Source organism: Ictidomys tridecemlineatus, chromosome 12 (assembly GCF_052094955.1).
Source record: "Ictidomys tridecemlineatus isolate mIctTri1 chromosome 12, mIctTri1.hap1, whole genome shotgun sequence".
Classification (NCBI taxonomy): domain Eukaryota; kingdom Metazoa; phylum Chordata; class Mammalia; order Rodentia; family Sciuridae; genus Ictidomys; species Ictidomys tridecemlineatus.
In genome coordinates this window covers 118,926,642-118,954,507 of record NC_135488.1, presented here as the reverse complement: position 1 = coordinate 118,954,507, position 27,866 = coordinate 118,926,642, and the positions used below count along the sequence as shown (strand labels likewise).

General features: G+C 47.9%; 1 protein-coding gene across 9 annotated transcripts in view; it reads right to left on the bottom strand.

Annotated features, from left to right (window-relative positions):
- Window positions 1–27,866, bottom strand: part of Eipr1 (EARP complex and GARP complex interacting protein 1) — a 112,221-nt gene that overhangs the window by 83,184 nt on the left and 1,171 nt on the right. For 7 of the 9 annotated variants that reach the window (XM_078029733.1, XM_078029735.1, XM_005327332.5 and 4 more), the window contains exons 2-3: window positions 19,162–19,245; window positions 8,844–8,976 (exon numbers count right to left, since the gene is read on the bottom strand). The exons of 1 other annotated variant lie outside the window; for it this stretch is intronic. In XM_078029733.1, coding sequence (XP_077885859.1) covers window positions 8,844–8,976; window positions 19,162–19,245 — 217 coding nt within the window. The remainder of the gene's footprint in view (window positions 1–8,843; window positions 8,977–19,161; window positions 19,246–27,866) is intronic. One more of the 9 variants, XM_078029737.1, reaches the window with a different exon arrangement.

Here is a 27,866-nt window from a genome sequence, read left to right as displayed (position 1 = left end):
CCACCTAACTTGGGCCACTCCTGACCATACGCCAACATTTTGTCCTGCTCAACGGGGTCCTCTGTGGAAAAGGGCAAGCAGCACTTCAGGCAAGGAGCTGCCTTGAGGCCCACCTTCTCAATGCCAGGTCCTGGTCCTGCAAATCCAGGCCCCTAACTGCCCCGACCCTGCATCTCCAAGAATGCATGGGGAGAGGCAAGAGCCAAGGGTAGAGAGCATGGTGCCAGGCTGTGGAAGGGCTCAGCATGACCCACAGGCATTGTGGGAAGAAGCTGGCACAGTGCTTCTTACAGTGTCACTGGAAAAGTTCATTCGGTCTGGGTTTTGTCTAAGCATCCCCAGTGGTCGAATACTTGGAGGAATGACAATAAATGGGGCATACTGGGGACCAGGCCTTGTTAAACGTCTTCACTGGTGATCTGGAAGAAGCAGTGCATGGCACATGGGTCATACCCCAGCTGGTACTTAATCTGGAGGTGCTACAAAAAGTCAATGAGGACGGAGAGATGATGCCACTGGAATCTAAAGAGGCTTGTTCTAGAGCATGAGGAACAGGAGCCAGACTCAAGAAAAGAAGCCAGCCCAAGACTGTCCCTCTGCTCCGAAGCCATACTCCACTGCCACGAGAGGGCTGCACAAGGAGAGGAGAAGGTAGGTGTGCCTTGCCATCTGAACTCTTTCTTTTTAATTCTTTTTTTTTTTTTTTTTTTTGGTGCTGGGAATTGAACCCAGGGCCTTGTGCATGCCAGGCAGGCACTCTGCCATCTGAACTCTTGTGGGTCATTCCTCCCCGTCCACAGACAAACTCTTTGAACTCAACAGTGCTCAGGTACATCCCTGGCACTCAGAATTGCCTGGTGTTCAAAATATTCTCCCACATGGTACACTTCAATCCCCAAGCTTGCAGGAGGCCACTGTGCACATGCCTCAAACGGACAATATGGTCAGCAAACAGCTGTTCCAAAGATGGGTCACTCAATCTGTTACTTCCCATTTTCAGAAAAGCCAAAGCAGACAGAATACACTCATGCCAGTAATGATTCTGTCAAGGCCAGACTGCAGGCATGATGCTGGTCCCTTAGGATCAGAAAGGAAGGAGCAGTCCCTAACACCTAGTGCCCATGGGCCATCAGAAATCACACACCACACACTGCTCACATGCATGGGCAGACACTGGTGTAAACACAGCCACTACTCCATCACATGAAGTGCAGTGCATAACACTTGGAACAGTGAGGAATTTCTATGCTACTGTTTGTGTACTTCCTGGGCAGACTTTTAAAATCTCGCCTTTAGAACCAAAGTCCCATCTCCTGTAAGATGCATCTCAGGGAGGGTGCAACACACTCCTTGACCTTCACAGGTAACGGGCCGCCTGCAACGCCCCTCCTGGCATGTGTGCACACGTTCCTCCACTAACATCCCAATGCCATCTGCAGGGTGCCGGGCTGCCCCGTAACGCATCTCAGGGCGTGGACACATGCTCCAAGACGTTCTGCGGGGTGCCGGGCTGCCCGTGACGCATAGCACATGCTATAATGTCCACACAGCGGCATGGTTCTCAGAATGTGTTCCCATCATTAAGCTACACAAGATTGTTTTGAACTTACAATGGAAAACACAGTGTGTGATTTCAAATCATATTTCATGTGATATAGTGTGCAAATTAAGGCTAGGGTGGCAGTCAAAATGCTTTTACATAAGGGGTTCTTGCCAGTGTCAACAGAACCTTGGGACAGTGGGGAGCCCATGGCCTATGAAGAGATCCTTGAGGCTCCAAAATGACAGCTCTGCAGCACTAAGCGCCATTCTTTTCATCTTTCAAGTGGTACTTTTTAGCCTGGGATCTTGAGAAAAATTAACTCACCTTTCCCAGCTAAGCACCTGCACCCTGAAACAAAGAAATCCTGCATTCAATCCTTGAATGTCTGCACAGTCAATATTAAGAAACTCTAACCAGAGACAGGAAGCCAGCGAGCTTCAGAAATACACAACAGGAGCTGCAGGCAGCAAACTCCTCTGGGCGCATGTTTAATTAGCATACCCCTTGACGATGTCCCCATGGACTCTCATGTTCTCCTGCCTGTCACACACTCCACTCTTTCAAAGCACTCTCAGTTGTTTCATCTCAGAATTCTGGTTTCACAAAGAGGAGCCTTAAGAGATTCTTTTCCTGGGAAAACCCACTTCTTCTCTTGGCTTATTTTCACAAAGCAATCATTTAAATTGGAAAATGCAATTTTCTTCTAATGTGGTGCTGAGATCAATGGGAAACTGTGGCTCTGACAGAAGCAGCTGTATCATGACCCATGGGTGCAGCTGCTGCTACCATCGGGGAACTTGGCATCTCACCCCAGAGGAATCTCGGGGACCACCCAGCCTAGCACCTTCATTCCACAGGTGAACATATAGCATCCCGGAAAACTAAGGGGGCCTGAAACCATGAGAGCTCCTCCAACGCTGCTCTGAGGGACCCTCTTGAGAAGACCCCAGGCTCAGCAACAAGAGGTACCCGAGCCACAGCCAAACACTTCCTTCCTAGGAGGTAAACCCTCCAAGGCCACATTACCTGACCCTTATTTCACAACTCCAAAGACTCTGGCTGTTCTTAAAAACTAAGCACCTAACAGCACTGTATCCCCAGAGTGAGCTGTAATTCTCACTTGCCAAAGATGTCCAAAGACCCAGTTCTGGGCAGCACTTCGTGCTGCAAGGGCCAAGGTGGGATCTGGAAGCCTCTTCCCTGGGGTGTATGACAGTGCCCCTTTGCCTACTGCAGCACCCTGGCATTGGGCCTGGCAGATTTCAGACTATTCCCAGCACAAGGGTCCTGGCACCATGTTCAATCCAACTGGCCAGGCTCACTGCTGGCCACATCTCAGTCGGGCCCTGTGACCCTCATCTCTCGGTCCTGAACATCCATGGCTATGCTTCATCACAAGAGACCCTCATAACATTTTTTAAAATGTGGATGATGAAGAATATCTAAAGCAAGAAACAGAAACGGGTCATAACTGGAGAGCCATGGCTTGGATCCAGAACATTCCCAGTAAAACTCCTATTAAAAGCTGGGTCCCCTCAACAGTGTTCAGAGTGGGGCTTTGGGAAGTGATCGGCCCATGAGGGCTCTGACCTCATCAGTGACTAATCCATTGAATTCCAGCTGATGAACTACTGAGAGTGGGAGAAACGGTGGAAGGCAGGAACTAGCTGGAAGGAGTGAGCCTGTGGGGCCAAGAACTCTAAAGTACTCAAGGCAGACATAACCCTTCCCATTTTATGGGAATCAAAGCTCACAGACAGAAAGCAACCCACCTCAAAACCTGGCAGAGGTTACATATGCAGACATGGAGCCAGGTGCAGTGTCCAGCCCTCTGCCCAGGCCCTGACCCTTATGGTTTGCTGCCTCTAGAACAGATCACTACCATTTGAGAGGGAGATGCAGCAGGCGCCTGAGGTGTGCAGGAATCCCAGCAGCTGGTCCTGAGACCTGCTCTAGTTCTGCCACCTCCTTAAGCAGCAGCAGCAGGATGGAGAGAACGTACTAGAGTGGATGCAGAGTCTTTCTGCTTGTTTCAAAGGTTCTTCCTTGGACCCTGTCATCAGGCTGAGGTTCTTCAGCGCACAGCCACACCCAGACCCAACATCTTCACAGCTGCCTGCCCATTTAAGACTTCTTTTCTGGATTATAAACTCAGAGTAGACCTTCTGCTCTATACACAGGCCAAGTTCCCAGATGCCCTGGCCCACTCACTGTTGGCTGTTCACTCGCTCACACACTGCAACACTGAGAGCTGACCACCCCCACACTGCTCCAGGCACTATTTATCTATGAAGCAGTCTATAACCGCTCCTAGATTCTAGAGCCAGCTCCTTTTGTGTCCCCCTGGACCTGAAATGACCTCCACTAGAACAACCCTGACTCCGGTAGACAAGGGAGTCCCACCTAGAGATGGTATGGTGCAGACCTCTGGGCCCCTGTTCTCACGTACACAAGTCCACTCAGAAGGTGCGGACAAAGGGCAGACTTCTGCTGGCCTCCTGCTCCTGCTCTAGCACTGTTTTGAGTGCCAGGAACCTGCCTTCATCAGGTCAACCTGGGAGGCTCCTTCGTTGAAGAGCTTCCTGCCTTCTAGGAGGTGCAATGGATGAAAGAAGAGCACCTCCCAGGCCCCACAAGGAAGAAGCCAACCACAAGAGCCACCCCCTTTGGGTGGCCCAGAGAACAGTGCTCAGGAATTCGGTCCCAGTCTCCAGTCCAGATGCAAATGGCCCATCAGGGGTCTCCTCTTCCACCATAAGCAGTACTCCCTCAACACATACCAACAGCCCTCCTCTGCTTCCCAAGGAAACATGAACCAACCGTACCAGCAGAGAAGACTGACAGAGGCTGCTATGTCAGGCTACTGCAAGGGTCAGGCTGCCGAGAACAGCCGGGCCATCACCCTGGTTCACCCACTGTCCCTGATTTGGAGAGGCTGACCAAGAGGGAGGGTGGAGTATACAGTCAGCACTGGTCCTCTGCATTTGCAAGGAAACAAGGAAGGTAAAGTCCTTTTCATCACAAACCTTGCTGCTAGCGCTTAAAGCTCCCGGAGAACAACTTGCTGTCCCATTGTGCTGCAACCAACCAGAGGAAAGGAAAGAGAAAGTGCCTCCTCCCCATGAGCTGTGAGAGTCCACACAGCAGGATCTGAGCGCAGGGTGTGAAGGGATCCTTGGTGAGATTTGTGTTTTACTCACAAGATTCCTGTGGATTCTGGACTCTTCTTGGTAACATATCTACATGCATTTTAGGCTTTGAGTAATGCTTTCATTACTTAAAATCAAACAAAAATGACACCACAGCAAGATATTCCACGTTTAGCCTGTGTTTGCAGCCCACCTCCTCACTGGCTGATGGCACTATCAGTGCCCTGGGGGCTCGGTGCCCCAGCTTAGGAGCTCCTCCCACCTTCGCAGGAGCCAGCATAGACAGAGGTGAACACAGGTGACCTGGAGCTGGCAATGCTTCTTCTGAGCTCTGAGCCCACACACTGCGGCTCCTACGGTGCTCCCTGGCTCAGGGGCCTGGCTGCTCACTTCTAACCTCTCCTGAATACAGATGCGTTCAACGGGTATGCAGTATCCTTGAGACACTCTACACCTCATCAGGACTGATGTCAAGACACCCGTGTCACCTCATTTCAGGATGTCCTCTTCCCTTGGGGCTCAGACAGAGATGAATCCAGCTGTGCAGCCTCATTTTCTCTCCTTTCTTCCTACTGGTTCACACAGTGTGCCTCAACATCCTTGTTCCCAAGAATGACTCTGTATTTTCTGAAATCTCACAAGATAATTATTGCAACATTGTTTAAAGTAGCAATGTCATAAATAAATAGGATCTGTAACTATTTCCAAGTAGCTCTTTTGTAGCATGTGAAGTATCATCCAAGGTGGGCTGCATTGCGGAGACAGAGGGCACTGCCCTGGCTGAAGGAGACTTCCAAAGGAGAGGCCTAAACCACAGGACCTCCATGACCAAGGTCCTGAGGCACAAGGAGAGATGACACTAGTGCAGCCCCCTGGAGGTATCCGTGGATAGGAAGAGACAGAGGACCTTGGACATTACACATGAAGATACACACACTGGCAAAAAGTACCACACAGTAGCAATAAGACAGCAACAAGGTGAGTCTCCATCTGTGGCTAGCAGAGAGGGGCAGGCATTCAGGAAGAGAAGATGGCTGTACCATCTTTTTTTATTCTTATGAGTTTTATCATCCTTACTTAAGACATACATATACATGTACTCGGGGATGTCAATGGTTGCTACAGTGAAACAAATTAACATCATTTCATGTAATTCCCATTATTTAATGTGTTGCAGGCACAAATGTTATCTACTCATTGAGCAAAAATCCTGAATGATACAATATTTCCAAATCCTCCCATCCAACAGCAGATCTCTAGACATTTGCCACTGATTATCCTCTGACCTCGACTCGCCACCCCCGTTGTCACCGCTATCTATTCTCCATCTCCATATAGTCGACTCCTTTTTACATTCTACACATAAAGCACCTGTATCTCTTTTTCCTTTTTTGTCCTCCTGCAGTGGGAAATGAACCCAGGGCCTAAGGCATGATAGGCAAGCACTCTGCCACTGAGCTACATAGAAATACCTCCTATATTTCTAAGGGTAAAGAAGAGCTTGCAACATTTGAACAGGAGGGAAAGCAGCGAGAAGTCAGATGTGTGGGAGCCAGAGGCTCAAGCTGATAAAAGAAGCCATGCAGGGTTCATGTGTTGGCTTCGATTCCTTAGACTCAGACCTCTAAGTCTAAACATGGCCTCTATAAGGACCACTTCCACCTGGGGGCATTGAGGTTAATGCCTGAAGATCACACATGGCACCACTGATGATCAAATCGAGTGCCTGTCAATCCCCAGGATGGCCCACCTGGCTCCACCCATCCTGGGTGCTGCTGTCCCCAGTCCCAGGTGCTGCTGCCTCCAGAATGGCCCACCAGGCTATAACCGTCCTGGGTACTAGTCTCCAGGACTACCCACCAGGCTCCAATCATCCTGGGTGCCAGTTAGATCCCCACATTACTGATCAGGCTCTAACCTCTCAGGTGCTTCAGTTCCCCTGGCTCCAATGTCCCCTCGGTGAATTACTGTGTTCTGGCTTGGGCAGTAATTTCTCTATGAAAGCCCACAGAAGTCTCCAGTAGACACCCTAAGATGCATCGAAACAGCCAAACACAAAGAGTCAGTCCAACTCTGCAAAATGCTGTCCTGTAAGCATCCGCCTTAACATCTGTGAGAACACAGAAACACCAAGAGAAGGAGGGGGGAAAGCTGTAGAAATGGCCTGTGGTGACTGAGCACCAGGCCAGGACTGGGACACTGACAAACAGGAAGGGACCCTGTGGAGGGTCAGAGAAGAGGAGGATACAGAGCCAGGCTGCTGGTGCCCTCTGCTGACCATGAGGTCACCCCCACGTGGGTGTCAGCAAGGACAGTATAAGCAAAGAGATCACAGCCCACAGGCAGGCAGACAAACACATGCACACCAACAGGACAGAGTGAGCAGAGGCAGACACTTCTCACCCATTGTTTTAGTCAGGTTTTTTACTGCTGTGACTAAAAGGATCTGACCAGCACAATTATAGAGGAGGCAAAGGTCATTTGAGAGCTCAGATTTCAGAGGTCTTAGTCCATAAAAGGATGGCAGAGACCAATCTCCACTTGCCAGACACAAACTATATACCCCATAACCACTCTCCAGTGAGTCACTTCCTCTAGCCACATCCCACAGGCCTCCAGTCACCACCCAGCTAATCCCATCAGGTTCAATTCACTGGCCCAGTTAACGCTATGACCCAAACATTTCTCCTCCAAATCCTGCATTGTCTCACAGGTGAACTTTTGGGGAACACCTCACATCTAAACTGTAACACCCATGATAGTATAAGCACACCACACACACACAAACACACATATTCACTCACTCTAATTTGGAAAAATATTTTTTTAAAAAATTGGAGCAGCAAAGTAAATGCTTTTTAAAAAGTTCATCGGAAGCATATGCCTCTTTCCATGAACTGTAAGAAAGCGTTGTGTGAGAAAAGAATCTGGACATGGGGAGCAAGACACATAAGGAGGGTTAAGATCCACTGAAAGCACATTTTGAACGAGTGATAAACTGAGGAGGGGGCAAGTTCAAGTCCCAGCAGCTGCAAAGGCAGAGGCCGCGGGTGAAGCTCTCCCGCCTCAATGCTTCGTGGCAATAACCTTTTTCGGACACAGATGAAATGAAGACCCAAGACCCCCTTTCACTGGCATGTGCAGGGACCCCCCATCACTTGGCACCCTCACCCGTGTTCACCAGCAGCTGCTGCCACGTGCCAGTCAGTCTGCACAGCACTGTCGGGACACTGTCCACGCTGGAAACATCCCTCCCTTTGCTTCACAGCAGTGCATCTTTCTTATGAAATTACCGAGAAGAAAACATAAAGCTGTTTGACTTTTATCCACAAAGGAAAAGTTCTAAGAGTTGGTTGTGCACACAACCTCCCACAGCCAGGCTCAGGAATGACTCTCCCCACCTAAAAATAGGCAGTGGCTCAGAAGGCTCCAGGGCAGTAGTGAGCCCTGGAGAATCAGCTGTGACAATCTGCATCTGCCCAACACTCCCTGCATGCACAGACTGAGCCAGGACAGACGGGTCTCAGCTTGATCGGAATCTACAAGGTGAAAAGACCTTACAAAGCAGTAAAAGGGCTAATGGGAAGCCAGATTTTAAAAAGTAGTCACTGACTGCAACAGAACAAGAATTAAGGAAAATGTAGGGCCCATTCAGTCTCAGACATTTGACAAAGATGAACATGTGAGTCCTGGAGCCTAGAAAGCCGGAGGCTGATGGAGGCAGTCTGCTTGGGTGCAAGGACACAGGACTCACCTGTGCTGGCTGGCACAGCTGCTATCAAAAAGGCCTGGAAGGCAGTCCTGGGCTCTGCTCATCACCATGCACATAGATCGGGGGAAGGGGGGCAAATTCCTGCTGTCCTCTGGAGTGGTATGGCTGTGTCAGGACACCTGTGTCCCCTCAGGAGCCTTCGGCACGGTGCACTGCTGATGTGGAGGTACAATGCTCCTGAACAGCTGTGACCCCAGTTTGGACCCTGAGGATCTCAGAGTTATAAGTTCCACAAACACCTACCTGCACTAGCACAGCTGCTCTAGTTATTGGCGGTCAAAGCTTGTAAACCACACACCAATCCATTAGCAATATAAAATCAATGTTAGGGGATACGTCCAGCTGGTATGCACAAGTATCTAGCAAAAGCCATACTCACTTTTACTGTAGCAGGTTGCCAGCACACCTTTATCTGCAGGGCTGGCACTAATGTGCCAGATTTCACCCGCTTGATGCAGGAGGACATTTTTATTTATAATGTTATTCTCATCGTCAAAATCTATGATGTGGATCTACAAATACAAGAAAAGGACACATCAGAATCTCAAACACTTTCCTCAGCATTTTAATTAAACATCATGATTACCAAAAGTCATCAGATCACTTCACCAACACACCTTTAATTCACATTATACTAACAACACATGTCTGTAATTTAATTCTTTCTGCACTCCTCTTTAATGACAAGGTAATAAGTGCCCATAGAGTATTTTCACAATTCCAAGCTACAGAACTACCCTGTGGTCCTCTCCAGCCTTCACCCCAGGGCTCTGAGATTAGGCTGCGGCTGGCAGCTGTCCTTGCTGTTCAAGGCAGCAAAATCCTCTCAGACTGCTGTGTGCCTGCAGGGAAGAGAAGGAGCTGGCGGGGGCTGCTGCCCCTTGAGATCTGAGAATGACCATGGGGCCTGCTGCACAGTGGAGTGGGGTGGACCATGCTTGGCTGCTCTGGTGAGCAGAACTTGATCCACCCCAGAAGTGATTTGAGTGGGAAAGGGTGGGAAAGATTGTATTTTAGCACAGTTTTAGCTTCTTTCTAAAATCGAGACCAATGGCTGTCAGCATTTATGACAATATAAATATTAATTACAAAGTGCTAAATTTAAGTCACTAAACAAAAAGGTTAAATATGCTCATACTTTTCTGAATAAATTTTAGAGGAACTGAAATAATTTTTATATTCAATCTCTTATCAATATTAAGTCAACAAGAAAATAATTTTTTTAATATAAACTTATACTAAGAAAATAATCATGGATCTTCACAAAGATTTATATCCAAGAATGTGCACCATGGCACTGATTATTGCCATGGACAGGCCAGAGCCACCCAAGTGTCCAACAGCAGGGACTGTCCAATAACATGTCGTGTAGGACTGCAACACACTACAGGGAGCCATTCAGTATGTTCCAGAGCACTTCAGGGCTAAGGAAAAAGTCCATGACACGTTTAAGGAGAAGGGAACACAGAAAGAAAAAGAACTACAACCATTTTTTGTTTACAACCAGAGGAACTGGTTGTCTCAGGATGGCGGGATCACGGGTGTCTTCCTTCACCTGTTTGTGCTTTATCAATATCTTTATTATTTTTGTGTGATTAATATGCATTACTTTAGCAATCAAAACAGAGTTTCCATGATGCCCAAGAGCATGTCCACGCTGTTCAGACTCAGTGTCACTGTGGATTGCTTCCTCTACACAGCACACCAACATTTCGGCTTCCTGCAAGAGCACTCTGCACAGTGTAGACAGAGCTCAAATTCAGCAGCAGCCTTCAGAGCCACATGGTGCCATTCCCCATGTGCACAGTGGACAAGCCAGCACTGGGCACCCAGAGTAGAGCCACAGGATGCCATTCTCCACGTCACAATGGCAAGGCCGCAGTAGCTGCTCAGGATTACTGAGAACGCAGCAGTACCCAGTAGGAGCCCGGTACACACAGGTGCCTTCCCCTTCTCTCTGCCGGAGATGAGCCATCACCACTGTTATCTTTAAATTCACCAGCAGACCGTGCCTCCTGCCCTCAGACCTAGCAGGATGGAGATATTCCTGGCAGAAACTGTCTACATCACAACTGCACATCCAAGAACTGGGGCAGCAGCCCCTGCAGCTTCCTCTGTGAGTACCCTTCTCCTCTGTGGACTGCTAGGTGTTGAAAGCCATCCATTACCAAGCAGTCAAGTGCTATTACTACGAACATGTGGCAGTGCTTACTGAGGCCAAGCACATACACGTCCTAGGACCCAGCAATTCACTGACACTGGGCACATGCCCAACAAATGCCAATAAAGGGCAAGAATGTCCGCAGCAGACTGACTCTTGATAGCAACAATGTGTGACGCCCAGATGTCCACCAACAAGAGGACCAGCACTTTCATAGAACAGGGCACCTAGGTGACGGAGAGGAAATGGTGACAGAAGAAGCAGAAACAGCAGACATGCAAGCCCTTCCACGATGTTCAAAGGAAGGCCAGTGGCTCCCATGGCAGGGCAGCTGGGACTAGGGACGGCCAGGTGGCAGTCACACACGTGTGCAGGTGTCAGGGATGGGTGTAGTGGTATGGCGCGGATGCATGTGCACATAAGGAGCATGAGCGTAAGTCACACCCACAGACAGAAGCCAGGGATCCACACATGGCAGACGCAGGAGGAAAGCCCGCTCCTCACTGTAGCAAATGACGGGAAAACTGCAAGACAGAACCCAAGGGGCCAGACAGCTCAGGGGCAGAGGCTGCCCAGCACGCCCTCAGCCCTGGGCTCCTCCCAGCACACAAAGAATTAAAACATGGCAACTCTGATACCGATGGATGTTTATTTTATTAACCAACTTAACTGGGAAGACGATTGTAAAATTGGTACATGTTGTAATATGGATAATTCTTTTAGGAGGTTTACTACAATATATACATAAGAACTACACAAATGTTGAAATTGAAACAATAATTTGATTTCTTCAAATCTGCCACCAAAAATAAGCCAGAAATATAAACTATGAAATATTATGTGACTTTAACTATTATGATTATAATTACCAAAAATGTTGTAAGAGTGCTCAATTTTAAAAGTAGATATAAAATGGCTGGCAATTATGCAGCTACCACATGTGAACACGAACTAAAAGGTATTATACAAAATCAGAAATAGCTTTCATGTTGTTAGGGAATTTTTTCTTTCAGTGTTTGACACATTTCCTACTTACCGGAAATCCATTAACACTGAAAGAAAGAATGCACTTAAATGTACCATCTTGCCACATCTCTTACAGGCACTAGAGCGCAGGGCACTGACAGGCAGGTACTAGCACTTCTGCTGGCTGGCTCCGTCCACCCGCCACAGCACAGCATCCTGCAAATCTGAGGCACCAACCCTCGCCATCACAGGCCCCTGGCCCACCTGCCCACAGGCCTGGCCTCCCCACAGAGCTGTGTTCTTGCCTACAAGGACCCCAAGCAGATACTGTCCATCAGGCTCCACTGGTTGGTGCACCATCTTCCTTTAGATCCCCTCCCTGCAGCCCTCAGGCATGCAACCTCCACTTCTAGCCTGACGTGCCTGAGGTTTTTCCACCTGTCTTCCTCTTCTAAAAATTCAGAGTCCAAACACACATCGTCATGAACTGCTTCAACAGGGCTATGTTCAAAAGGAAAGTGAGGCATCCGTCAACTGCCAAAAGCAAGAGCAACAATAATGGCTGATGTCGGCAATGCCCCAGGACTACCGTAGGTACTTTACCTTTGGCAGCTCCTCTTACCCAAAGCAGCCCAGCAAAATCCTAACTAACCACGACGCGAAGGAGAAGAAACTGAGCCTCAAAGCTTGAAGGCGCCTTGGCCCACTCAGACAACCAGAACCAGGGTCAGGGGAGCCCCCAGCACTCTGAAGCCCATACCTCTGGCCTCAGGTGCCTCCCTCCACCTAAGTGTGGTGGCAAGGCGCCAGGCCAGCAAGGCAGGAAGCAGTTCCTGACCGCGGGGAAGAGTGCTCAACTCTACTCTCAAAAGCACTGTGCCTGCTCCACGCCTGCACCCAGCTCACAGGACCCTTTAGGACAGTTACAAAATGAGTCACACGTGGAACAAGCTCCGAATGGAATGAGGGCAGAAGAAAGGGATCAGCACTGCCACCCAGGTCAGGAAGGAACTCTTCACAGCACAGCTGACTTTCAAAAAGACATTAGTCACTGAAAACAAAGATCCCACTTGCATATTTTCATCACCAATATTAAAATGTTTAAAGCCGAGTGTGAGCCATAAGACCACAGATGACACTCAGCACACTGGGGGTTACCTCTGCAAACAGCAAACCATGTTCATAGTTTCCCTTATTCCCAGCTGAAGCCAATGACCCTGACAACATAGTTCTTCCTGAAATCTGCTTTGCTTTAGCATAAATATATCAGGAAACCTGGGTTCTGCCACTTCCTAGCTTGCTACCCTTGGCCAACTCACTAAAGCTTTCTGGGCTCTTGTTTCTGCATTTGCAAATTTAAGGTACTAGACTTCTAGATCCCTTTGTTCTAACTGAAAATGAGTACTAGTATTTTAGCTATGTATTTAAATAAGAAACTAGATCATGATTAAATAGGCCACACCCTTCCAGAGGTCTGTGGAGCCCATACTGTGACTACTACTTGCCTATCCGTATCAATACTCTTTCCTTGAGTCTTAGGCCCCAGGCCATTTGAACAGCCCCTGCCCAGGAAGCCCAAAGTATGCTTGGCAGCCAAGGGATAAAGAAAAGTCCTCACATTCCAAGACCTCCTGGGCCTAGTGACAGTCCTCAGAACAATAGACAAAATGAAGTCTCCTTTGCCATTTGTGGCCAAGAACTAGGGATACAGCTGGAAGGTGGCCAAGTCATTGGATACTATGGGCTGTTTACTACCACACTTTTAGATATAAATCTGAAACTCAGAAAGACCTAAGCATAACTCTGCACTTAAAAAAAATATGGGAGCCTAATGACATGGTGGGTGAGAGCCAAATTCTTGAACAGCAAAGAGGAGACAACTCACAGAAGCAAGGAAGCCAAGTATGGCCCAAGGCTGCAGCTGTCCTTGCCCCGTGCCCATTTACACCGGTGCACATAGCTCACTTCAGGCTCAGGAGCCAAGCGAAAACCACGACACAGCTCTAGAGCAGGTGCTAAGGAAACCGTGAAAGGCTGCTAGGAAATCCTACAACTGGAGCCACCTGCTCTTCTGGTGGGTTTTTCAATCAGGAGCAGAGACAGGACTCCCCGCCCCGCCTGTTTTGTAGCATAGACACAATACAAACCACCACCAAAGTCTGCAACTCAGGAGCCCCCAAGGCAGCGGGAACATCCATAGGCGGTTCCAGGCCTTTGCTCCTTGTGACTCCAGTGGGAACAACTGGCAACAGGTGTTGACCCAATGTTCCTTGAGAGCCAGACTTACAACACAAAGGAATTTACCACAGTAAAACTATGGAACTGGTGGCCAGGCATGATTCCTAGACACTATACTTTAGGCAGAAAAAAGTCTGATTTCTTTGTTTGAAAATGTAACAAATTTCACTGAGAAGGCATCACAGGACATCCCAAGATTTCCTGGTGAAAAGGAGTGCATTTACTACATTAGGAATGATGAGTCGGAAGCATGTGCAGTCACCCCGACAGCCTGTTCAGCGCCTGCTGGAGATCCCAGCAGCAGGGGTGTTTGGCCAGGCCATGTCTTAAATAAAACAGGCTGGGGCCACTCAGTGGCAGGTCACTCGCCTAGCGTGCCCAAGGCCTGGGTCCACAAAGAAAAAGGAGACACATCGATAAACAGCTCTTGGTCCTGGAAAACTCTGTTGGGTCAGGATGTGAACACAGAAGGCAACCACTGGAACCCGACAGCATGAGCCCCCAGTGGAGGCAGGTGTCCACACTGACAGACAAGGGCAGTGCAACAAAGACATGCCTTCAGGCTGGGGAACTGGGCCAAGGGAGCTGGAAAGGCCTCACGTGAGAGGTCACACACCAGCTACGTGAGGAGAGACAACGACACAAGGAAATCCTGGACAGGAAGTTCCAAATTTCACTCAGGAGTCAATATCAGCTGAGCTCAACCACTGTGGGAAGTCAACAGACCCGTGGGCTCAGCCATCCTCAGAAGAGGACAAGGGTCACACCAGATGTCAGATCCCTGGCTAGCTGAGCTGGGAGGTGGAGGGAACCTATAAAAGAGTCCCCAAGTACAGCCGATCACCTGAGGGCACTCAGAAACAAGAGCACCCTAGAGGAAGCCCTTATTGAAGAAAATAAGGTGCAGAAGGGAGGACGGGTGGCTGGCAGCATGGCCTGGGCTCGGGGCAGCCCAGCTGGAACCCAGGCTATCGCATACTCCAACTTCCCAGAGCAACAAGGAGCTGAAAGGAAGAGAGGAGGGCGGGGAGGAGCAGAGGAGGAGGAAGGGAAGGAGGAAGACACAAAGAAGAGTAGAGAAGCTGAGGTTAAGTGGGAGTGGGGCCAGGACTCTGGATTTTTCCCAAGCAGAGAGAGATTCCGAGGGGGATAGGAGAGGAAACCCAGGCAGAGGGGACTCAGAAACACACCATCATTAATCCAAACACAACACACAACAACACAGCTATGGCCGTAAAACCAGGGACAAAAGTTACCCTGGGAAAGGAAGGAGTGGCCTGCCACCCCTTGGCTTCAGCAGCTCCTCCACTGACCAGGACAAGTCACTGAGGCTGTGAGAGCCCGCATTCCAGACCTCTTGGCCACCTGGCACTCCTGCTGTCCTCAGAAGGAGGATTAAGACTAGTGTCCCATCTATATAAGAAATAGGAGGTTACCAACATGCAAGGAAAATTCTGGAGAAAAGTCTACTGCAGAAGCAAATAACAAACTTCAGATCTAGAACCCTCACCCGGCTCCACCTCCTGGTCTCCTGCAACACGCACACACCTCATTCACAACCCACTGAGACACTGCACGTCCAGCGCAGCACTTCGCTGAACACACAACTCAGGACACATATGGGACCCTATCTGACGTGTATCTGTTCATTTGTATGTACCCAGCACATAAAAAGAGGAACTCAAGAGCTCTGCCCATGTGCAGTACAAGCAGTGGCTGAAAGGATGCCTGAGCGAATGGGTGTCTCAAAGACGGCACACACCTGCCCCCAAGCAGAAGGCACAGCCAGCACTAGGAAATGCCCCTCTCCTGCTATGGTTTGGAGTCACCTTCAAAAGACAACCGGAGAAAGAGAGCTATCACTCGGTCCCCCCATTCTACCATGAAGAAAACTGTGGCTGTAGCCAGAGGCCACAGCCTGGATTAGCTGTGTCATCAGGAAGTATAGCACGACAGAGAAGACGTTACTGTGGGGGCTCTGTGAAGCACCAAGCAACTCCTATGATGGAGGGTGGAAAAGGCCACCCAACACTTACACACTAGTACCCCAAACTTAAGCTCGAATATGCTTCTCTTACCATGGGAAAGTTGGATTTCTATATAAGACTATTTTAAGAAGGATAAAATTTTCTGATTAAAAGGCTTCTTTCACCAGGCCCAAGAATGCACACCTTGTACTAGAGAAACCACACTGAAGACAGCAGTGCTGGGAACTGCCTTAGGGAGCTGGCTGTCCCCCCAGAGACAACAGCACTGCTCAGAGAGAAGAGCCCGTGAGTTCTGAGACCCTAGGAAAACACTAGCTCTCCACTTCTTTCAACCCTAGACAAGAGCATCACCCCTACTGCAGCACAATGTGACCAAGACAGCCAGGCCAGGAGCGCAGAGGACAGGCCCACTGCTCACCACAGGCTGGGGAGCAGCTCCAGCCTCCCCTAAATCTCTGGGATTGAGAACCACTGCTGTGTACATCTTCACTAAGCATTGATTACACTGTTAACGAAAGCGTTAGAAGTACACGTGTGGGGTGTGAATGGAAGGTGCGTAACAAGACACTGTTTACTCTTAAGCAACTACTGGGAAACTAACCTGAGTGATATCAGAATTTTTCAACTAGGAGGAAAGAGGAAAAATGTTAAAGCTCCTTTAAACTAACTAACTGGATCTTGCCTTGTTCAGAAAGGCTTCCAAGAGACAAACGCACTATTTCTTGGGCCAGTTCTTTCGTAACACCCTCACCGGGGTACACCCCAGGCAGCAGCACCAGGGCAGCCAGGGCGGCATGGCTGCCTCTCACGGCCACTCTCTGTCCCTTCATTTTGTTTTTCATCTGTATATTTGTTAGCTCTCTTTTTTTTTAAGAAAGCATCTCACACTAATAAAAACAGTAAGTTGTTCTTGTTCTCAGAAGATTTAGAGAACTGAGCTGTACTATGGTAGAGTCTCAGAAATCAGGCAGATTTAAAAAGCAAGTAATAAGAAGAGGGCAACTGGAGGCTGCGGACAAGACGGGGAGGCACGGTCCACTCCACCTAGCAGTCCCCAGTGACAGGAGGGCAGGAGGGAGGGCCCAGCACCTGCTGCGGCCTCCGGCCTCGCGACAGGACATTGGTGACATTCCACCCGGCAAGGTCTTCACCCAGCCGCGGGCATGGCTCTGAGCCACTGCCTAAGTGAGATCGATGCACTGGCCGCTGGCTTCCCTCTGGGGTGGCCACCAGCAGCCACTCTCACACTCATAAAGGAACCTCAGCTCCATCTTTTTCCACAGGAAAAATCACACACACACACACACACACACACACACACACACACACACACACACTCTCTCTCTCTCTCTCTCTCTCTCTCTCTCTCTCTCTCTCTCAAGCACGCGCTCTCTCTCTCAAGCACGCGCTCTCTCTCTCACACACACACTCTTTCTCACACACAGACTCTCACACACACTCTCTGAAACACACTCTCTGAAACACTCATACACATTCTCTCTCACACAAACTCTCATACACACTCACACTCTCTCTCACATACACACTCTGTCACACTCACTCTCACACACACACTCAGTCTCACACACACACTCTCACATACATACTCTCATACACACACTCACATTCACATACTCTCTTTCTCACACACAGTATCACACTCTCACACACTCTTTCTCTCACACACACTCTCACACACACACACCACACTGTCACACACACACTCTCACACACAACAGACTCACAGTCACACACACACACTCTCACACACTCACAACAGACTCACACAGACACACTCTCACACACTCTCTCACACACTCTCACACTCTCACACACACTGTCTCACACACACTCACCCACACACATACTCTCAGATACACTCATACACTCTCTCATACACACATTCTCTCACTCTCTCACACACACACTCTCACACAGACACTCTCTCACACACACACATACACACACTCTCTCACACATACTCTCTCACACACACACATACACACACTCTCACACATACTCTCTCACACACACTCAGTCACCCACACACTCTCTCTTACACATACACACACACACACACACACACACACACACACACACACAGACTCTCTCTCACAGACATCCACAGACACATTCAGAAAACCATATCAGTACGGAAAACATTTACAGCAACCCCATCTCCCACCACCTGGAGATGCCACAGCACTAATTGTGGCCCTTTCTGACCTATTTCCTTCCAGCCTTCATTACAAACAAAGATTCGATTGTGAACTTTGCTCTTCTACACCACAGCTAGTCGCAGTGTGTTATGATCCTAAGACCCCAAGTTGTGATGCTTCCTCGGAGCCGTAACTTTGCTGAGCACAGTGAGTACTGGTGCTCTGCGAGCAGCCCGGGGACCCGTGGAAGTCCACCTCCACGCACGGAAACTCCCCAGTGCCCGCCCAGCAGTTTCACATTTTGATACTCTATTTTTACAATTGTTAAGTACCAGTGAATTAATATTCTTGGTGCACAAAGCTTTTCCTAGGTTGTGGATTCAGAAATTACAGCTTGAGTAAAAGAAATATTTATATACAAAGCTGATCTAGATAAATATCAACAAATTGGTGCTGTAGTCAAAATGCCGATTTTAAATCCCTTATCAACACGGGATGTGACGACCTCGATGGACCTGCGCAGCAGGAACGTTCTTCATGAGCTATTTTGACACATTTCTCCTGTGGGACAGAAGAGAGGCTCTGTGCGTTTTAACGTGGCCTGTGGACACCACCCCCGTGCCAAGGAAAGCACACCTGCTCACAGTACTCATGGTCTTTCTGTGAAGGGCACAGGAGACGCTTGGCCTCCATCCCAGCAATCCGAATCAATCTGTTCAGGGTCACAGGGTTAGAGTCACAGCACAGGATGAATCCAGACCTTCCGAGTGTCTGCTACATCCTATGAGCCAACAGGTGGCCAACAGGCGTGACAGTCTGGAACCCTGTGCTGTAGTGGGACTGGGACAAGTTCAGCGATACAGAGTGCTGGGAGCAATCTGAGAGATCACCCCCGGAGCAAAAGCCCCCAGACTGCTTCTCAGTCACTTATAAGGTAAAAACCTGTGTAGCCACAAAAACCAAGCTATGGAAGTACTACCAGCACAGCAAGTTCAAATCGCTGCACTCAATCTCCGTACCTAGCTGGGTTCAGCCGTCATCTTAAAACATGTTCAAGTCTAATACAAGTTTATTTTGTTTGTGTGACTTTTTTTCTCACATGTTGCTGGAAAATGAAGAGCAAAATGGTTATAAAACTAAGAAAAATCTCAGTAATTAACATGTATACATTTCAAAAATAGTTACCTGATTATCATATTTAAGTGACTGCGTCCCAACCAAAAACCGAATGGCATCTGCTTCTGCAGTCTGAGGTGTCAGCGCACGTGCCTGCAGGACGGAAGGAAATGCACACACATTTATGAAGTCAGGCTGGAGACGGTTCATCTTCCCCACTGCTGATGAAGGGTAAATCAGCACAGTGTCTGCAGCAGCCACACACTAACCATTCCACTTCAAATCTGCATGTGAAAGAACTGTAAGTGGGCACACAACTAAGCAATAAAGACATGCACTATTTACACAGCATAGCTAACGCTTTTAATAAAACCTCTATTTCAACAGTAATAGATTGGCTAAGCAAATTATACGTCAACAATACAGCAGAAAATGGCTTCTAGCAATAGCGGCATAGGTGGTTTAAACCAATGTCCCTGCAGAGAACAAGGAAAACAAAATGGGACCCCCTGAATCTGTCTAGGGGCCTCAGAGAACCAGGAGAAGGAAGCCTAGAGGAAGACCAACACCTGGCTAAACCCACCTAGCGGCACCTGTCAACTGAAAACTGCAGCTAAGAGGCTGATGGTGAGTACAGACATGACAGACCCCCAGGACTTAGGACACAAGACCCAGAGCCTACCACGGAGAAGGGGCAGGTAAAGCATTCACCCCATAAGATAGAGCTTAGGAGCAAAGGGAACTAAAACTGGAACAGCACTGATTAAAGCTCCTAATGGTTTCGACCCTTGACTTGATTGATGTGACTGAGCAGGCCAGTGCCCGTAGACTAGGAAGCCACCTGCTACTTCTGTAGTGAGTCCTCTGCAGTGTTGAGAGCCACAGCTGAAGGGGCCCCAGCAAACTTTCAGACTGCCCGCTGATGATTGGCTCACTGCGGCCCCAGCAACATCTGCAGTGATGCTCATTGGGCTGTTTCCCTGCCCTTTCAGACCAAGGAGCTGCTCACTGGGAGACTATTTTGGCTCCACCCACGCGACCCAGCCAATCAGCCTCAAGAGCAGGAGGATTGTGGGAGGTGGAGAGAATGGTGGTAGGGAGAGAGGCTTGTGGGAAGCTGGTGGTGGCAGTTGGACTCTGAGGGTTTTCCTGAGGAGCTGTTTTGTTTGGTGTGTGTGGTTCTAAAAATAAAGTTCATTTCTTTTGACAAGTGGCTCCTGAATTGTGCCCAGCCAGACTGCAGCACTGCAGAAAGATGACATCCAGAGTTTCTGAAACTCATCATATACAAAGTCAAACAATCAAAAAGAGCAGAGACAAAAGACACAACAGAAAACAGCCTGCAGAGGATTCAGGTGATCAGCTTCCCGGAAACACAAGCTCCAAAGTGCCAAGACGTGTACAGGAATTTCTGGAGAATGTTCTTGGGAATCACTCCACATGAGGGTGAAGAGGTAGCACTGGGCGGAGGGGGGAGGTGAACTGCCTCATGTCTGCATTGGAGGCCTGGGCCAGTGCAGTTCAGGCAAGATGGCTACATCTTTGTACCAGCACCACCTACCCACCTCCATCAGTCACTGGATACAGGCTGTCCCTGGGGGTGTGACCTTAGGCAAAATGGCTCTGTCCAGCCAACCGCAAATCCTGCAGCAATGCCCTACTGAGAGATATCAGCTGCCAACATTTTCACAAACTGCTGGATTTCCTGAAATTAAAATCTAAGCAGCATAGGAAAGCATAAGTGTTAGGTATTAGACTTAGACTTCAAGAGTCAAGTGTCGAAAGCTTGGTCCTCCAAGTGGAGCTTCTAGGAAGCAATGGGATTCTGAGGGCTTTAACGTCATCATGGATTAATGCACTTAGAGACAGAGCAGGATGGGGTGGGGGGAACCCAGGAGACAGGCCCAGCTGGAGGAAGCAGGTCACGGGCTACAAGGGTACTCCTTGTCCCCAACCCCTTCTGCTCGTGCACTCTTTCTTCTTCACCACTGTCATGAGGTGAGCAGTCTGGCTCTACTACCCGCTCTGCCATGATGTTCTGCCTCATCTCATGCCCAGAAACAATAGAGCCAGTGGACCATGCACTGAAACCATGACTTTCTTAGGTATTTGTCACAGCCAAGAAAAACTAACATAATAAATTACACAACTGTACTTAACACATTCAGTAATTACAAGACAAAATTAAGGATATCTGGGGCTGGGGCTACAGCTCAGCGGTCAAGTGCTTGCTTCACACATGCAAGGCACTGGCTTCGATCCTCAGCACCACATAAAAATACAGAAATTGTGTCCATCTACAACTAAAAAATAAATAAATAAACATACATTAAGGATATCAGGTGAGCTATCTGAGGCTTGACAGGGAAAGGCCATGTACTTCAGGCTCATAAGCTCAAATCGAACTCCCAAATGACCCATGACAAGTCCCTAGAGCTCATGTTCTGCTGCCTCTCATGAGCACCCTAACACTATGCTTAAAACATGCACATCTAATGCCCAGAACCTATGAATATGTTAACATGTGGCAGAGGGACTATGCAGGCTGAATAAGCCAAGGACCCCGAGAGCAGGATATTATGCTGCAGCACTGAATCATGTGACTTCTTGAAATCAGAAAATCTTCTGGCTATAGTCGCGACACAGGACAGAAACGAAGGCAGCAGCAGGACTTGGGCAGCCCTTGCTGGCTCTGGAAGGCGTGAGGAAGAGCTGCAAGGAATGCTGGGTGGCTCCTACGGGCAGGAAGAGGCAGACTCTCCCCACACCTCCCCAAGTGAGGAAGACCCCTGATGCCTTGGCTTAGCCCAGCTGGGCTTCTGACCTACAGAGCCACAAAACTGAAAAATTATGCTACCTTAAGCCACTAAATTTGAGTCAGTTTGTTAAGGCAGCAGTGGAATTACCCTGCCTCACCCACTTCACTGAAGGTGCCACCCACTTAGTCCATGTCTTCTTTTCTCACATGGAGCTAGAAAACACACAATGTTCTCCTTCCTCATCTGTCACAGCTGATTTCTATGAAATTTTCCCTAATTTTTTGATTCATTCCTTTCAAAATCAGTAGAACAAATAATTTAACAGTTGTCCTGATCATTTAATCTGTCTGGTTTTGACTTGATTTCTATAACTAAAACAAAACCATGAGATCTGGGTATCTACTGCAAAGAATTCCAAGACAACAATCTCATGAACAATTCTTACAAAACACAGCATATTATATATATTTCTGCCCTTCCCAAAAAAGACAGCAGCACAAAAACTTCAACAACTGAACACATTTCAATAAGACCAAGGAAACTCTGTGTGCTACTGGACACCTGGAGATGTTCCTACAACCTTTCCAAATGCCCTTGCACCCACGGGCAATACCAGTGCTCCCTCTTCCACAGACTTGGATGGACAGTTTTTTGAGCATTAAACCTCTTCAGGAAACTGATGAATTTATTGTGAATCTAGAGACCTCTGCCATGCAAGAATGCACATACATATGCAAGACAATTGGTGATATAATATCAGCAACACCTAGGAACCTTCGAACTCTGATTTGAACACCTGGCTTAAAGAAAGTTGGCTCTGGTGAGGCAGAGGAAGTCACCTGCCGAGGAAGGCTGCTCAGAGGGCTGAAGACCAGGTCAGTGGAGAAAAGATGGGACAGTTCCACACAATCAAGAGCACGGAGATCTTCATATGCAGGAACACGCTGCCACTCAGATGATACAAGTCTAAATGTTCCCAAATCTAAGACCCAGGAGAGGACCCAGCTGAAAGGGAATGATTATTTTACATGAAGACTTTTCCAGGCTACAAGTCAGTGAGGAAGCTGATTGCATGTGCAGCCCCCGTGGAGGTGGGTGCAGGGAGATGCACCAGAGGCAGGAGGCAGAACGCCTGCCCTAAGGAGAGAGAGACTGGATAACACCAAGACAGACTATACATGATTGAGTATCCAAGCCCTGCCCAGACCACAATGCAAGTTATACCCCAAGGCTTGACCAAAGCAGGCAGGGTTAAATGTCTTTGTTGTTTCACAATTGAAGAAAACCAAAAATAATAAAAGATATTAGTGGCCAATCCAAAATAGAAGGGTGACTCAGGAATTCAGGAGCTTCGCAAGTGGGAGAGGACCAGGCATTTGCCTCTTCAGTCAAAGCAGCTGAGACAGCCAGAACCAGACACCCTGAAAACAGCCAGGGCAGTCCGGGCAGGGGTCCAACAGGTCTGTTTCAGAGGGAGCACGCTGCCAATTTTAGAAAAGCTTCAAAGTTAGATCCATCTCATTTGATCTCATACAAGAAAAGACAATTTTAAAGAAACAAAAGACAGAAATCATTCTTATAAATAAATCAAGGCATATCTTAAAAAGTCAGTGAAATCCCATAAAACTTTAAGATCTTTCTTGTACATTATTAGGTAAAATCACAAAAGTAATATAATTCTAGTCATTCTGGTGACAGGTGTCTGTAATTCTGTTTTTCTGATTAACTTAATGAGTCTGGTCATAATAACTGTTTTGCGGGTATTCCAATGGTCCTATTCTAATAAGAACAATTCTTAAAGCGTAATAGGTGACTATTACTTTCCACATGTTGTCGTGCATTGTCCTCATAATTCAGAAGACAGGGCAGACGTCACTACTCAGTAGGTAAAGAAACTGAGGGCCAGAGAGGTGAAGTGACTTAATCCCTGGTACAAAACTACTGAAGAGGAAAAAGAAGTCAGACTCCAACCTTCGGAACTGTTCCCCTTCTTCACGGTGAAGCAGTAACTGGCCATGCAGAGGACACACCTGGGCGCGAGCACAGGTCACCACACGCTCCACATGTCTCCCTGGCTCCCATGAAGACAGAGCAAGGGTACTTGATAGTCATAGTTCTGTGCTGACACCAGTAAGAGGACTAGAAGTACTGAGCAGTCAGAATCACAGCAGGAACAGTCCTCGGAAACACTAGGGCAAGTTGGGGGAGGCCCATATACAGTAGAAGTACTACCAAGTGTACAAAAGTCCCTTGGGAAATTCAACATTGTATCCAGTTGCTTACCAGATTAAGCAAGTAAACAATATCACTAGGACAGGTAGCGAATTATACCTAGTTATAATTCTTCATCCAAATTTTCCCACCAAGAGCCCTGGTCCGGACAGTTTAAACTACCCTAAATGGGGCATGGTGGCAAGGGGCTTCGTCTTTAATCCAAAGAGACAGGACAGGGTCAGTTTCATACTCATCTTTAATAAGCAGTCCTCCTCCTGAAACAGCCCTCTCTAGATGCTGCTCCCAAACCATCAGGGTGAGTCAGTAAGAGGAAGGGAGAGAATGACAAATGTACTTAGCACCCAACTGATGCAGTTCAAAAGAACAGCAGCAGGGCAGAGGTACACCCCACAGTGGAACACTTACCTGGCTTGCACAAGGTCCTGGGTTTCATGCCCAGCACCAGCAAAAAAATAAAATAAAGTAATAGCTAAAAATTCCTCTCCTAACCCTCCGAGACTCTGCCCACAGAAGCCATCCCTGCATCAACTCCCACAGGAGGAAATGAATCCACAGGGACGGGGCTGGCCTCTTTCTTCTCTGCTCTGTCCCAGGCACAGAAAAGAGTGCTTGAATCATAAGGAAAATAATAAATACTTGTCAACTGCATGCATTCCCCAGCAAAATGTAAGTCACCAAAACTGATCTCATGAGAAAGTCACGAAGTTTGAGCAACTAGCTTCGGGAAGTGAAAACAAGGACAACACCAGTAGAGTATCACCAGGCACAGGCAGTAGAGTGTCACCAGGCACACCCTGTGGAGTGTCACCAGGCACAACCAGTGGAGTGTCACCAGGTACAAACAGTAGAGTGTCACCAGGCACAGGCAGCAGTGCACCCCCTGGGCCCCCAGAGGCAGGCCCCCAGGTGCTCTTCCTGAGGCCCTCCCAGCCACAGAATCAAACAGCCACAAAAATGACATGACAAATATGAAAAGGAAAGTTCCACGTAAGCTACTAGAAAGGGGAATCCAGCAGGTGCCATTCCAGACCAGATAGAATTCTTCCTGGGAACTCAAAGGTGATCAATACTCACAAAGCTACTAATACGAGAAAAATCAAATGATCATATATGATCAATTCCATGGATGTAAAAAAATTTTTTAAAAAATTCTTTTAAAAAAACTGAATCTCGTCTTGCCTTGCATTTTCCAAGCCCTAGGTTTAATCCCTAATTCCAAAAAAAGAAGCCAAAAGAGAGAACTCCACCAAAAAACTGAATCTCCACCCTCGATATTAAAACTCAACAAGGCACACATCTGCGGATCTCCGCACAGGCCTGAGGGCACAGGCTTCCTGACCGACAACAGGCCTGGCCCGCCCGCCCAGCCAGCCAGTCACCTGCCCAGACTCCTCCCCTCAGAACCAACACTTGGCTTCTCTTTGGTAACAGTCTGCTGCTGCGTCCACTTCTTGGTTTAATGTATTTTACTTCTTTGGATACATTTTATTTATTTAGATACTGGGGACTGAACTCAGAGGCACTTAACCACTCAGCTACATCCCCAGTCCCATTTTGTATTTTATTTAGAGACGGGGTCTCACTGAGTTGCTTAGTACCTTGCCATTGCTGAGGCTGGCTTTGAACCGTCTCAGCCTCCAGAGCTGCTGAGATTACATATGTGCGCCACTGCGCCCAGCCGGGCCTGAGTAGATTTTAAAAGACAGTTACCTCCCCTCCACCTCTTATGCCATTCCTTCCACAAATATATCTGGTTTGCCTGAGGTCAGAGCCTATCCGTACCACATACAGTGATGTGCACATAATAGTACCTCAACAAACATTTGTATGCGCAGTCTCACCTCATCCAGCCTCACCTGGTACACTTTCAGTCCCAAAGAGGTTTCACAGACTTCTGCTGTCCCATTCTGTCTGTCCCATTCAAAAGTAATCACAGTCAGTAGAAAAGTCTTCCTGACAATGAACTGGTCTACCTCCTTGGGAAGGAGGGTCAATGGAGCTAAACTAAAATCTACCCCAACAAAAGCATGTCAACTGTCATCCTCCAAACAACTACTAAGAAAATGTCTAGATGACAAGGGCTGAGGGCGGGAAGAGTGAAGCAGGACTCCCGATTCCCACCAGGCCAGTCTAGGGCACCCAGGAAGGTGTGTGAGGGAACTGCCCAAGGCACTCAGCTGCTCGGGTCAGAGACGAAGAGCTCCCCGAGATGGAAACTCCTGCTCACCCCAAATCGACAGTCCTGATGATACACAATGTCCCAATAAGATGAGGAAACAAGAAAAACAGGAAACTGCAGGAAAATGAAAAGCTGTTCAAGAAAAAACTGAAAGCATGTTACCCTATGAATCAACAGTCAATATTTCTATATTTCTAGGAACCACAAACATCTGAATTCGGACTTCAGGGTATCAGTGATAAACTATGCTGGGAGTCTAAAAGGAGGCAAGGAACAGTGTGAAGAAAGCAAAAACTTCCCATGTCATGTGACTTCCAGTCAACAGACTATGAAAAGTACATAATGCTTTTCCTTTTTATGGTAAAAACCAGAAAATACAGTTTTTGAAAACATTAAAAGTGGTCATCTCAGGGATTAAGCTTAGATAAGAAGGGAGGGTTTAGGAACCTGCTAATTTTATTCTGATTTTCAGCAACTTGATTTCTTTTCTTTTTTTCACTACCAGGGATTGAACCCCAGGTGCTTTACCACTGAGCCACATCCCAGACCCTTTTTTGTATTTTTTTTTTAAAGAGAGAGTGAGAGAGGAGAGAGAGAGAGAGAGAGAGAGAGAGAGAGAGAGAGAGAGAGAGAGAGAGAGAGAGAAGAGAGAGAGAGAGAATTTTTAATATTTATTTTTTAGTATTTGGCGGACACAACATCTTTGTTGGTATGTGGTGCTGAGGATCGAACCCGGGCCGCACGCATGCCAGGCGAGCGCGCTACCACTTGAGCCACATCCCCAGCCCCCCCTTTTTTGTATTTTATTTAGAGAGAGGGTCACACTAAGTTGCTGAAGCTGGCTTTGAATTCAGGATCCTCCTGCCACAGCCTGGGATTACAGGTGTGCACCACCAAACCCAGCCCTAATTTCTTAAATTACTTCTAACAATTACTTGGGTGTTTTAAAAATGTTAAATTGGCAAAAGTAAAAAAAGAACTAAAATCCTGAACACAAGTCAAAATACTTTCCTATAAGCTAAAGGAGGCCATAACACCAAAATGTTTCACAAACACTAATCTGGTCAACACTTTTCTATCCTAAAGACCTCTTTCTCTGCATTGGTCTTCTGCTAAGCAGAGTGTCTGAGACACAGTTCAGTGCTTGTTTTAGTCAGCTTCTTCGCAGTTGCAACTGAAAGATTTGACCAGAACAATTGTAGAGGAGGAAAAGTTTATTTAAGGGCTCACGGTTTCAGAGGTCTCAGTCCACAGACAGGAGGCTCCATTCCTTGGGGCTCTAGATGAGGCTGAACATCATGGCAGGAGAGTGTGGCAGAGGGAAGCAGCTCCCATGAAGATCAAGAAGCAGAGAGAAAGAGAGAGAGAGAGAGAGAGAGAGAGAGAGAGAGAGAGAGAGAGAGAGAGAGAGAGAGAGAGAGAGAGAGAGACACTCCACTCTACAGATAAAATTATGTACCCCATAGCCATGCCCCTAATTATCCACTTCATCCAGCCACAGGGAACCTGCCTCCAGTTACCACTCCATTAATCCCATGAGGAATTAATTCTCTGATTAGGTTAAGGCTATACCCCACTCATTTCTCGGCCTAACCTTGCAT